We start from the raw sequence: 12,961 nt of genomic DNA, 5'->3' as shown, positions 1-12,961 counted from the left end.
CATAACCTACGAGAGTAAGACTATAAGGAAAAAGAGAGGAAAGGAACTAAGGGGAGGAAAGCCCTCTTTATACCCAGAACTGGGGGAGGCCCTACCTTTCCCAAAAATGAGGCTAAAGATTAATACAAAGGAAGTTCGAGATAGTTGAGCCGGGACGACTACGATGAGTAAGGGCAGAGCTACCTCCCCACTACGACTATACAACCTAAGCGCAATTACCTTATACTACCTACTCTAACTTCCTTTTCTCAGCAAAAATCCCTCTCCCCCACTTCTGAGTCATTAAGGCTGTACGTACACTATTATTGAGACCAAGGGAAGGCAATAATACGCAGCTAAACAATCGTCGTACTACATAACGCAGTGATCCCGATACTTCCGCACTTACAACCCGCAGCGTCTACACAACAACAAGCTCCGGCGGCTACAAGTACCTGCGCGGCGAGGAAGGCAAGGAAGGAGAGACGACGTGGCGGCAACTCGAGGACTGCGAGAAAGCACTATAGGCGGCATCCCAATATCCAGCACCTCGAGCGCTACACGGGGCAGGCAACTACGCAGCTAGTACGCACAAGGCCCGCAAACAAGATTGTCGACAGCATCACCTACAAAGGGGCATGTGGCCCGGATAGCTCCTGAGGGCAGGAGCCCGGAAGGAGGGAGGCTCTGTAAGGACCGGCTGGGTAAGGTCGGCGTGGGCGTAGGACAGAAGCCCCGAATGTAACGAGAGTCTCTAGACGAAGGTCAGGAGGACCCGCCGAATGATGCTGGATGATGTCACGATACAGGATAGATAAGAACCCCGTGAGGGAACTCTCTCACGCGGGGCACTTCTGATCCGCAAGGATCAGTCTCTGTGTAATTGATAGGAGGCTGTTCACCAAGATATCGCCCGCTGGTCCAGGTCTTTTCGGTATCAAGACATCGTGGTCCATCTCCCTCAACGTGTTCCCAGAACAACTCCTTTACACCTCTGATCAGAGGGACACAGTTGCTAGGATGGTGCTTAGGGGGCTGGAATTTGCCGTGGGCCTATTTTTCTTTCACACCATAAGTAGGGCCGTCCTAGCCATTGCTCCTTAGACAGGACAATCAATTCAGTACTTTTCTTCACACTTGTTGCAAGCTCAATTGACGAGCTCTCCTTGCGTGCAAAGCGATCTCCCTCTGATCAGAGGGAGCTCTATCTGCACATGTTGTTTTGACCTTGCTTAGACTGCAAGGACCCGATTTGTGGTGGTGTCGTCTGTCAAAAGGGTCAGGCGCTAGTCCAAGGATCAGGATCACAGGATCTAGTGCAGGAGTCAAACCTATGTATTCTAGTCAGCTAAAGCAGGCTGGCAGCTAACTGCGCCACTATACGGACGTCATCCTGTACGCGTATCTCGTCTATAAAAGGAGCAAACTCTCTAGTAAAGATAGATGGGACAGACGAGATGAACACAACAGGGACAATCAATACAATCAACATAAGACATATAAAATCCTAAACTGTCATTTCCCAAGATTCAGAGGTGCCGTGTTTCCGACAATTAAGAGTCTCATTCGCTCAACCTCTGATTAGCAAGCTAATAAAGGAAGTACAATCAAAAGCATCTCTGAATCCGATTCAAGATGACAACTGTCAACAACGAAAAGACTATTTTTCTAACTAGCTCTGACGACTAGGAATCCTGGAACCTGCAGTTCCAAGCCCAGGCCGTTGCCGGGAATAAGTAGGCCCAGATTCAAGGTCTGACCCCATTTCTCAACGAGCCTACGGCTCCGGACCCAGCACATCACAAGCACAAGAGTCCTACCCAGTCAACTATTACGGCTAGAGGCTATACCGAATCTATGGTTGAGGACGACCAGACGGCAACCCCGGCTACGGGATCAACTACGTCAGCAATTGGAGTCGGCGATCTCATAGCAGACGGTTTTCGTACCTTCCAACTCGAATAGTCTATTTACCAAGCTGAGCTCAAGAAGTACGAGCAACAAGCCGATAAGATCGAGTAGCTGAAGCAGTAGATTCTAAAGACAGTCAGTTCACATACCAGCTTACTTCCTATAATCTGACCGAGACAATCTCAGAATGGTATTTGGCTCTTTAAACTCAAGCTGGTATCAGTTATAACAAGGTACTCTCAGATACTCGCGAAATCTATCGACAAGCCGTTAAACCCCTTATACGAGTCCCCAAGGACCTAATCAGGTGGTCCGAAAATTGGGAGCAAGCGCTCTCTAATGCCTAAAGGAAGAAAGTTTCTAAGGCTCTATTGACAAACGCTTGGTTCTAGGATTTCATTAATACAGTAAAGCCGATTATAAGTCACTAGGTTATGGCCTATAAACTAGTAAAAGGAGTAAAGGTATTACAGTTAACCTTGACCTACATAGAGGTGGTTAACGACTTTCGGGAGGAGGTAAAGCAGTCAACAAGAGCCTGCAGACCGGGTAGCCACCGGATAGCAAAAGGCGTATTTAGCCCTTCCTTCGCTACCACAAAAGGTGGTAAAGAGGTCTATCAGGAGGATACTTCTGATAGCGAAGTCGGCCTTAGTAGTAATGGGGGGGAACAAAACAATAGTCAACGAACGCAATAGGGTGGCTCTGGCAGTGGCAAGCCTAAAAAGCAGAGTAAAGCTCCGGGCAAAGCCGAGACCCTAGAGGGCAAAAGACCTAAAATAGAACCAAGGAAGGCCTTAGACACAGCCATAACCACATATCCCTGTTGTAGCCAGTTCCACCATTTGTAGTGATACTACTATGCCTTTCCAGAATTAGCACCTAAAGGTTTTACTGAAAGAGACTACGTTCGGATCAGGGTCGACAAAGCCTTAAAGGATCCGACGTTGCAAAAAGAAGTCGAGAAGCTGAAGTATTAGATGGAGTCACAGAGTTGACTATGCCGGAAAATCGGCCACTGCCCTGGTAGTTTTCTGGTTGTAAAGACAGCTTTCTTAATAGCTGAGTATCCTTTGAAAAATTCAGCTATCTTAGACTCTGGAACTACTATTTATATCTTTAACCAAAGACATAGGTTCAATAATTATAAGAAGGCCGAGCCTGGCGACTACGTATGGGCCGGCGATAGCCCAGTACCTATCTAAGGGTACGGAGATGTGGATATCCAGATTTAGGGGCGCTAGCCGTCACGACCTCGATGGCAAAAGATAAGGCAGTGCCGATAAACTACCTACGTCTTATGGCTTCGAGATGTGGCCTACTGCCCTAGATTTATCTGTAACCTAGTGTCTTTACGGCAACTGCAAAAATAAGGGATCTGGTGGGATACAAGTCCTGGCAACAACTACCTATGGAGATCCAACGGCCTCGTCCTCGGCTACCTAGTGGATCGATACGACCAGTTTGTCCTAGAAGACCTACCTCGTACCTACTCCAACGCAGCCTTCATTGTACGCCATAATGGGTTCAATACCTACACTAAAAGACAGCCCTAGCAAAGCGATTGCTGACTTGTGGCATTTACGGCTTGGCCATCCTGGCCCACAGGCGTTGGAACACTTCGTCCAGCATACATAAGGCGTACGGATTAAGGGGCTTACCACAGTCGAATGTAAGGCATGTGGAGTCTCTAAGGCTAAGCTTCGAATCCGGCGACAACCTAGAGTCCACACCGAAGGTCCAGGCATACGCTTTGCCATTGACCTCTTCGACTTCAAAGAAGGCTACAACGGCTACCGATATCTATTGTTAATAGTCGACAGATGGTCCGGGTTAGCCTAGGACTACTACCTTCAAGACAGAGAGGCCAAGTCCATTACTTCAGCACTCGATCATTTCTTTAGTACCCTAGAGCAATAATACTAACTACAGCCTAAGGTAGTAGAATACGACAATGAATTCCATTAGCCAGTTATCAAGGCTGTCTTCACACGACGCTTCATTAAGGTCGAACCTTCGACACCTAATACGCTAGCGTAAAATGGGGGCGCCAAACGCTCAGGGGGTATGATCATAGAAAAGATTAGGGCAATGCGAGCCGGTGCTAAATTTCCTGTAATACTTTGGCCAGAGATTGCCAGAGCTGCAGTCTATTTATATAACTGGACCCCTAAATACGGGTATAACTGGAAGACCCTGTACGATCGATTCCATACCTACCTTACCTATAGAGACGGTATAGTAGTGGAAGATAGGAAGCTAGACCAAGCTCATCTCCGAGCTTACGGCTGTAAAGCCTTTGCCTTGACAACAAGTGCCTAAAAAGGGGTATTCAATAAGCCGAAGAATCTTCGGCAATGGAACCCAAAGCTGGAACCAAGAGCCTAGATCGGTTACTTTATCGGATACAGCTCTTCAAATATCTACAGAATCTGGAACCCGGTAACCAATAAGGTGATCAGCACAAGGGATGTGATATTCAACGAAGAGGAGATCTTTAACGGGGATATCCAAACCTTAAAGGACAACTGCCTGCATCTCCAATTCGACGAACTGAGCTACCTCCTTGCAACGATACAACTACCCGAACTAGAGGTACTAAAATCTACAGCACTAGAAGAAGAAGTTGTCGAATAGCCGATACTAGATATCGACGAGGACTAGGCTGAAGAAGCAACTGAAGAAGTGGCCGAAGAAGCGGCTGAAGAAGAGGCCGAAGAAGAGGTGCAATTTCTATATACGTCCTCAAGATTTGAGCTGTATCCTACACCTCCTTTGACACCACCGGCTGCATTACTTGCAGCTTCGATCTAATAAGCTAATTATCAAGCCGTACTGAATCTAATCTTCAAACCCTGGATAGCTGCTTTTATAGCAGGACGGTTATAGCAACCGGCTAGTACACGTAATGGTCAGGCACTTACGAAGGTAATGGTATAACGACTTGCTAGACGGCCTAGCGGCCTATAGACCCTCCACAGCCAAGATTTACCTCCACTGCCGAGGTGGCACTACCAGCTCAAAGACCACCCATTTAAGGATTAATTTATCCAAGCCGAAAAGGATTACTTGCGAGTGAATGCTGAAATAGACTATTGGACCGAGGTCAACCGGCAAGAGCTGTAGAAGGAAGATAAGTACGTCTTAGGATATATGTGGGTATATATCTACAAGTTCAACTAAGATGGAACCTTCAAGAAATGTAAAGTAAGGTTGGTTGTTAGAGGTAACTAATAAAAACCATCGGCATAGGAGACCTATGTAGCTACCCTCGCTGCTAGATCATTTCGTATCGTTATAGCTATTGCAGCTAGATTCGACCTCGAATTAAAATAGTTCAACGCAGTCAACGCTTTTATCAACGCTACTCTAGAAGATGCTATCTATATACAGATGTCTCCTAGCTATAAAAGTCCTAGTAAAGTTCTACGGCTGAAGAAAGCTCTATACGGCCTTTGCGAGTCAGCACTGCTTTAGCAAAAAGAACTTAAGACGACTCTCTCGACCCTAGGGTTCTAGGCCGTCCTACACGAGCCCTATATCCTAATCAAGGACGGAATCCTGATTTTCTTCTATGTCGACGATATTGTCTTAGGTTATAAGAAAGAAAAGGCAGTTATCGCCTAGACACTGATCAACTTACTACAACGAAAGTACTAACTTATAGGCGGGGATAACTTACGATGGTTCCTGGGCATCGAAGTTATAAGGGACCGATCCAAAGGATTGATCCGGCTATCACAAACGGCTTACCTTGACAAGATTGTCAACCTAGCTACGACGAGCCCAATGGCCAAGATCCCAATGGCTATAGCCAAATTGTTACCGTACGATGGTAAAGCAGAGTACTCGTCAATTACCAGTTATTAGCGGAAGACTGGATCTATCCTATACGCCGCTGTAATTATAAGGCCCGATATAGCCTTTGTAGTATTATAGCTAGTCAGATTTAATACTAACCCTGGGCCCTAGCACTACAAAGCCGTAGACCAAGTCCTCCACTACCTACATCACATACGTAAAATGGCTCTGCAATTAGGGGGTGGCGACGACTACGTTGTTGCTAACGACGCCTCCTTCGCCGATAACAGCCTTGATCGAAAGAGCTCTCAGGCATACACTATAAAGTTGTTTGGTAGGCTTGTGGGTTGGAGGGCCAATAAGTAAGAAACCGTTACCACATCTACTACAGAGGCCAAATTACTGGCCTTAGCATAAGCCGCTAAAGAGTCTCTCTTCATAAGCTGACTACTGGCCGAACTGTCAGTCAAACTAGACGACCACTACATCAAGATTCAGTATGACAATCAGCAGACTATATGACTTGTTATAGCTGAAGTAGCTACCCTCCAGACCCGACTACGGCATATGGATATTCACAACCACTGGTTGCACCAGGAAGTGGCAAGCAAGAAAATCAAGGTGGAATATACGCCCTCAGCCAAGATGATGGCAGACGGACTGACCAAGGCTCTTAACTACCCCTTGCACCAAAGATTTATCAAGTAACTAGGGCTGACGCAGATACCCAGTCTGTAAGAGAGAAGTCTAGATTCAAGCCCTTAATAGGTGAATCTAAGGGGGTGTGTCAAAAAGGGTTGTGTCAAAAGGGTCAAGAAGCTAGATCCTGGATCTGTAAAACACGAACCCGGATCAGTGTGATCCGGATTAGTGCGACTCGGATAAGTGTGATCTGATCTCTCAGAGACCCGTCAACCCGGGTCTCCGTAGTCCAGGAAGTTGGGAATAAGAAGGAAGTTCACCTCCGTTAGACAAGGAAGAAAAGAAGACATCCTGAATTTTCGATCCTAAATTTGCATCCTAAATTGAACTCCGAACGTTCAGAGGTGCTGTGCATCCGATATAGATCTGTGCCCAACGAGCCTAACTAATTAAGTAGGTGCTACAGACAGTAGTTCCAACAGTTATAAGCCTGGCAATCGATCTTTGCTTCCACGATCAGGAACTTCAGTCAGATACGCACCTAAGATGCGATCAACGCGATTATCAACAACTGTTGGAAGTGCAACGCAAGAGTAACGATCAAACTAAACAAGATGACCACTACGAAGACCGACGATACTACCGCCCTGTAAAGGGGTTGTTCTGGGAACACGTTGAGGGAGATGGACCACGATGTCTTGATACCGAAAAGACCTGGACCAGCGGGCGATATCTTGGTGAACAGCCTCCTATCAATTACACAGAGACTGATCCTTGCGGATCAGAAGTGCCCCGCGTGAGAGAGTTCCCTCACGGGGTTCTTATCTATCCTGTATCGTGACATCATCCAGCATCATTCGGCGGGTCCTCCTGACCTTCGTCTGGAGACTCTCGTTACAAGAGGGACCCTGCCCTCTGTGGACTGTTTTCCCCAACTCACTAATTCGAGACTTACTACCAGGAACATAATATTATTATACTTTATATACCTCTACACTCCTTATACCTAGTCTAACTATTAGATATCAGTTGTTTTAGACCGTTTAAGAGGGCTTACAGCTACTAAATCGAGGAATTTATATGTATACATATTATATACATCACTAAATTGGACTTCCTTTATGCATTCAGAGCAGCATTTTTTAATTCTTTTACTGAGAAGAATATCTAAGGAGCTTTTACCGGAGTAGGTCTTATGCCGTACAATCCAGAAAGAGTCATTTCTAAGATGGATATACGTCTCCGAACCCCAACTCCACCAATCTCGCAACTAGATACGGCACTACCTTAGCAATCTCAAACACCACAAAACCCCCGAGGAGCTAACTTATAGAAAGACCTTATCAAAGGCCGGATATCCATCTACCAAGGCAGTTCTTCGACATCTATACTAGCTGCTATAGACCAATTAGCCAAAGGTACGATGGCTGTAATACACGAAGTAGCTCTTTTACATACAGAGGTCTCGGCACTATAAAAGGCTAATAAGGGGATTAGTAAGCGACGGAGAGCTAAAAAACACGTTTATGACTTGGAGGGTCTTTTACCGTACAAGAGACACAGGATCTACTGGATCAAAAGGCTGCAGATAAGTAGATAATCCACGAAAGACGACAAGATAGTGGTAGTACAGGGGGGTCTAGTACGAAGATTCGGTGCTGTAGTACGTACGGCAAGCCCAGCCATAATATACGTACATATCAGGAGGCTGGAGAATCGTCTGATTCATCTATTTCTGGTTCAGTTATTGTTATTTCCTAGTAGTGTTATCATTGAGAATAGTTGTAGTGAGGTAGTGGAAAGTGGTCAGCTCGCTTATATAGTCAGCTCGTTTATAATATACGTTATCACAAGAATGTTCACTTGTTAACTTCCGTCAAATTAGCGCTGCTAAGCCTCCTATAACCTGGGTAACTGGAGAAGTGTCAGAGAATGGTGGCCCGGATGCCCGTGATTCCTGGCCGCCCGTATCAATGGTATGTTAGACTGCCCTGCCAACAATGTCCATAGAATGCGCGAATTGGATTTCAGCAGCCAACCGGTTATTCACAACGTTGCCGCTGAGTTCAGTCACTCGCGAACAGACAACAAACCAAATGCACCGACCAGTTCGTTGTTTCCAGACCTTAGGAACCTGATGCTCTCTACGAGTCATTGCTCTCTATATATAGAGCTCTTATACTAAGGACAAGGATTTAAAATCGCAGTATGAATTTGAGGAACTCGGACTCATTACAATTGTCATTAGCCGGAAGATGATTAGTTGCCTAGTTACTTGAAATGCAGTCCTGCGATTTAACATTACAGCATCTGGCCACTGTAATATGTAAGGTTCCAGAAGTACTCTTAGATGAGCCATCACGAACTTGTTCCTCAAATGAGCCCTAGCAACCTATCGGGAGCTATGGGAAATCTTAAATCTCAAGTTATCTATGCTACCAATCTCCCCTCTCTAACTTTCACATATCCATCCCTTTTTCCATATCTCCGCTTTTCGGACAACAACCCGCGTGAGAGGCTCAAATCACCTCCCTCGTCACGTTCACCCCTTTGCAACTCTCATTAATCGGGGTTCCTACAGTAACCCAGGCGAGTGCCTGGTATCTGTACCCGCCAAACTGCGTATTGCACACTTTCCAGTGGTAAAACGCCTTGGACCCACCCGGCGTGAGGGTGTCATCCACATACGCAGCTACAAACAAATTGTCGTCAGCGTCGAAAGCAACTGTTGCTGCATTTTGATCGCCGGGGATGAAGTAGAGCAGGGCGACGTTGCTAGCTGGGCTGTAGCTGAAGGTCAAGGCGGAACTGGCGAAGGTGTCTTGGAGAGGCAAATTCCAAACAAGAATGCCCGTCTTGGAACCATTCAATTCCTCGGACCAGTCGGACGAGTTGAAGTAGTAAGAACCGAAGGTGGAGGGATGCTCGCCCTTGTCGCCAAGGCAGAGCTGCTCGATAGCTGCTCCCGAGTGACATGCGTAGAGGTATTTGCCATTGATGACGGCGTCGTCTGAGGTGACTTTGAGGCCGTAGGGACCGGATTGGTTGGGGAAAGTTTGAGCGGATGCGACGGAGAAAAGGGCCATGAAGGCCGGAAGGGCAGCAAGGATACGCATTTTCGGAGACAAGGTGAGTGTCTGGATATTGATGTATGGAGTGAAGACTGTCCGACGATGTACCTAAGACTGGTGATAAATATTGGTTCAGATCGAAGCGCTCATCTCTTTTATACTCTGTTTCTCGAGAAAATGCTCGTCATACACTGCCAATTGTATGCAATTACTGATTGGTAGCGATGTCACATACGGGAACCGGAGTCCCCTGTCAGTGCAATGCTACGCAGTCGCGAGCACGAACATTGACAGATTCGTATATGCGGCCCGCCCGCCAACCGGGACATTGATAGGGGTAATAAGGCCGAGGCGGGAGAATTTTGTTCGCGTTCCAGTTAGATATACGAGATCAAAGCGGAATCGGCGGCAACACCCAAACCAAGATATCGAGTTGTCACTGGCGGAGAAATAGTTAATATCTCTTATTCCCTACCATACCTATCAAAAGTTCTTCTTAAAACGCCTCTTACTAATAAATTAAAATTTCTGACCAAGATGTTAATTAATATCCACGTCGGAAACTGTCGAGTATTGGTTTTTCCTATACCAGGTGATCACATTCAGAGATCTGCATACCAGGGTTGGTATGCAATGCCTCGTCGGGTAACATTGCACTGCTAGTAGATGTTTGTTACGCCATCCCATTTCCAGCAGGAGAAAATTTGCCCCTGTGAACCCGTATTCCATTCTAAGTAGGGTAGGTCCCGTATTCTAGCTATGTTGTACTGGCGCTTACTGAGATGATGTCATCTGTCCCGTCTGCTGCTTACACACTGATGTTGTCACAGGAAAGTCGGTCCAGATTCACAGCATGGTCAAAATTCATTTGTTAACATACGTTTAGAGCTCATAGGCGACTGAGAAGTGAATCTCAATTCCAGGTGCAATTGTATGAAATGGTTCTTAATAACCTGCTACTGCTACACCTCGACAGGCGCCTAGCCTTAGGTACGACTAATCCCTAAGTTACCCCCTTATTAGTCCAGCTAGAGTAGATAATAATTCTATTTAGAGTTATAGCCTTGCTCTCCTCATTGCCTAATAGTCTAATCAAGCCCTTTATACCGTTCTTCCGGATCTCACAGGTAGAAGACTAGTAGCTAGTCCAAGGCCCTAGCATAGAACTTATCGTAGAGCATCACACAGCCTATCGTAAAGAAGGTACCTACGATACCAGATAGTTGTATCCGTAGCCGGTTGGCTTACAACCTGGTAGATACCGAAGTGGGCAGGTGCCGCTGCTACTACGCTTATATCTCTACCGAGAACAAATTCTTCAAAATAAAACCCAGTGAAGCTATCTTCTTACTAGATAGCCGGAAGGCTAGTGTGATTTGCGTGCTAAAGCCGTACCTTTAAGATTCAGGAAGTAGCGAAGTAACGTAAAATGGGGTCGCAGCGAGAAACGAGGTGATGGAGCTGGAGTACCGCCAGTACTGTACATCTTCCCCACAATGGAGGTAGCTCCTTATGAAGGCCTCGAAGTCTTAAATGACTCTAGCCTCGAAGTTGTCAGCAGCGGGCAGCCTCGGAAGCTTCATCCCGTAGCCGGCAGTGGCGAAGCACTGTCATCTAGAAACCGGATATGCGGTCTCCCGAGGGCGATTTTCTGGCTCACTATCGCTATGGCGGTTCTAGCTATCACCATTGTAGGGTTGGGTGTTGGGCTGGGCAATGCGTTGAGCAAGGCGCAGTACGCCAATACCTTCAATAGCAGTACGTTTCAATGCGGTTAAGAAAGGCGAGCTTGGTAATGCTAATAGCTAGTGATTTGCCAGTGCCCACCAGCCTCGCAAACCCAGGGCTCGCTGCCTCCTCGTTACCACCGTCGTCTACGCAAACATCATCCGCACCAACATCGACATCGACGGCCACTATCTCCTCAACATCGGTGTCGGGAGGCGTCCCACAGCCGTCCAACATCTGTCCAGGCGCTAATAACACCATTGTGACTCGGCCACTAGGTAACTTGCGGTACCTCAGTCGTGCGACTCGGATTTCGCCGATGATGGCAAGTTTACGCTCGCATCCTTCGTCACAGCAACGTGGGACGACTGCCTCAATCTATGCAATACAATGAACTATGTTCAGGACCGCCGCGACGTCGGATGCACTTGGAACGTGTTAGGCACAGGCTCACAGACGTCAGGGACGTGCTGGTGTCTCGGCGGTGTCGCGAAGAAACTCGTTACGAATATAGGAAACGTCGCGGCGGTGCCTCAATGAGAGCGAGTTCTGTTTGAGAGGATTGTTGTGTGGTGCGGAACAGTTACAAACTCACCTTGGAGCGATACAAGTGGCATTGGTATCATATAAGAACCAGTCTATATCTTTGATAGATAAAGTGATCGCTTCAGTGTAAAATATATATAGTGAAATGGTACAGACACATACAACTACACCCACATACCTATCAGGACAAGGGGATAGCAAAGGTAGCTAAATACCAGATAGATAAAATAGACGAGATAGGCCAGACGATAGTACTATAGATTAGGTTCCTATAGCTTGAACGAGGTCAAAACAACATATATAGATAGAACTCCCTCTGGTGAGAGGGAGATCGATTTGTATATAAAGAAAGCATTAATTGAGCCTGCAACAGGTATAGAAAAGAGTACTAAATTGATTGTCCTGTCTAGGAGTAATAGGTGGGACGGCCCTGCTTATAAGTCTTGGCAACTATCAGCATTCTGATGAGAAAGACTTTGCTACCATTACTCTATATAAAACGGTGTGTTATGTGATCGATCTGGCAAGCCTTTGCACCATGCAATACAGGGCTGTGAGGCGAGAGTCAGCCGGAAATTAGAATATCCCAAAGAGCAATAACTAAGGATTCTCTAGAAAAGAACACGCTGGTTGAAGAGATTGTCTCCTCCGATGGCACGAGCATCACGGGGCTTTCGGACGTATGTGGGGTACCACGTTGTTATACCGTTACAACGTTGGAAGCAATAATCTAACTCCTCATGAAGTTCATTAAAGACTTATTTACAAGCGACGAGTTAATCAATGTACTTAGTAGCAACGGAGTGAAGTAGTTATGTGCTAGTGCGCAGGTTATACCAGGTGCAGTTACTTGACAAGACTTAGGAACCTCTGAAACTCCTTGAGGTTACCAGCTGTTATCTTCTTACTCGTTATCCGACAATGCTAAAGAGCAAGCGCGTTAGCGGTAAGGGTTCCGTTATCAGAGTAACTTAGTTAAGGTTGCTTCCGTAATACACCTTGCCTTCATCTACACGCTATAACTGCAGCCGCTCCTATGTTGATTCTAAAGGAGCTTAGCTAGGTCAAAATCAATGGAATTCCACTCGTTTCCAATTTCAAATCTAGGGCACCTTGCATATGTAATATTGCGGCTGAGAGGTACCAGCCAACCGTCTAAATTATCACTTGAGTTACTACCAAAGGGTCAGTCTAGATTCCTCTATGTGCGCTAAGGCTATACTTGCTCTCTCTGATTCTACTTATCCTCCCAATACAAGTAATCGTGCTTCCCAAAGCTCTCA

The 12,961-nt window shown here is 46.3% G+C and overlaps 2 protein-coding genes across 2 annotated transcripts; one reads left to right on the top strand and one right to left on the bottom strand.

Moving 5' to 3' along the window:
* Positions 1–8,852: 8,852 nt before the first annotated feature.
* MFIFM68171_10023 (Heatshock protein Hsp150) lies at positions 8,853–9,449 on the bottom strand (the record flags this gene model as incomplete). Its single annotated transcript, XM_071065442.1, has 1 exon — positions 8,853–9,449. One exon carries the CDS (start codon positions 9,447–9,449, stop codon positions 8,853–8,855), a length of 597 nt encoding a protein of 198 aa, XP_070921543.1.
* A 1,451-nt stretch (positions 9,450–10,900) lies between these two features.
* MFIFM68171_10022 (uncharacterized protein) lies at positions 10,901–11,672 on the top strand (the record flags this gene model as incomplete). The annotated part of the gene is made up of 3 exons (XM_071065441.1): positions 10,901–11,162; positions 11,225–11,410; positions 11,488–11,672. 3 exons carry the CDS (start codon positions 10,901–10,903, stop codon positions 11,670–11,672), a joined length of 633 nt encoding a protein of 210 aa, XP_070921542.1.
* Between the last annotated feature and the right edge of the window lie 1,289 nt (positions 11,673–12,961).

The sequence above is a fragment of the Madurella fahalii genome (assembly GCF_045866475.1).
Source record: "Madurella fahalii IFM 68171 DNA, scaffold_5, whole genome shotgun sequence".
NCBI lineage: Eukaryota > Fungi > Ascomycota > Sordariomycetes > Sordariales > Madurella > Madurella fahalii.
The sequence above is the reverse complement of the archived record's forward strand: the minus strand, read 5'-3'. Positions and strand labels throughout refer to the sequence as shown.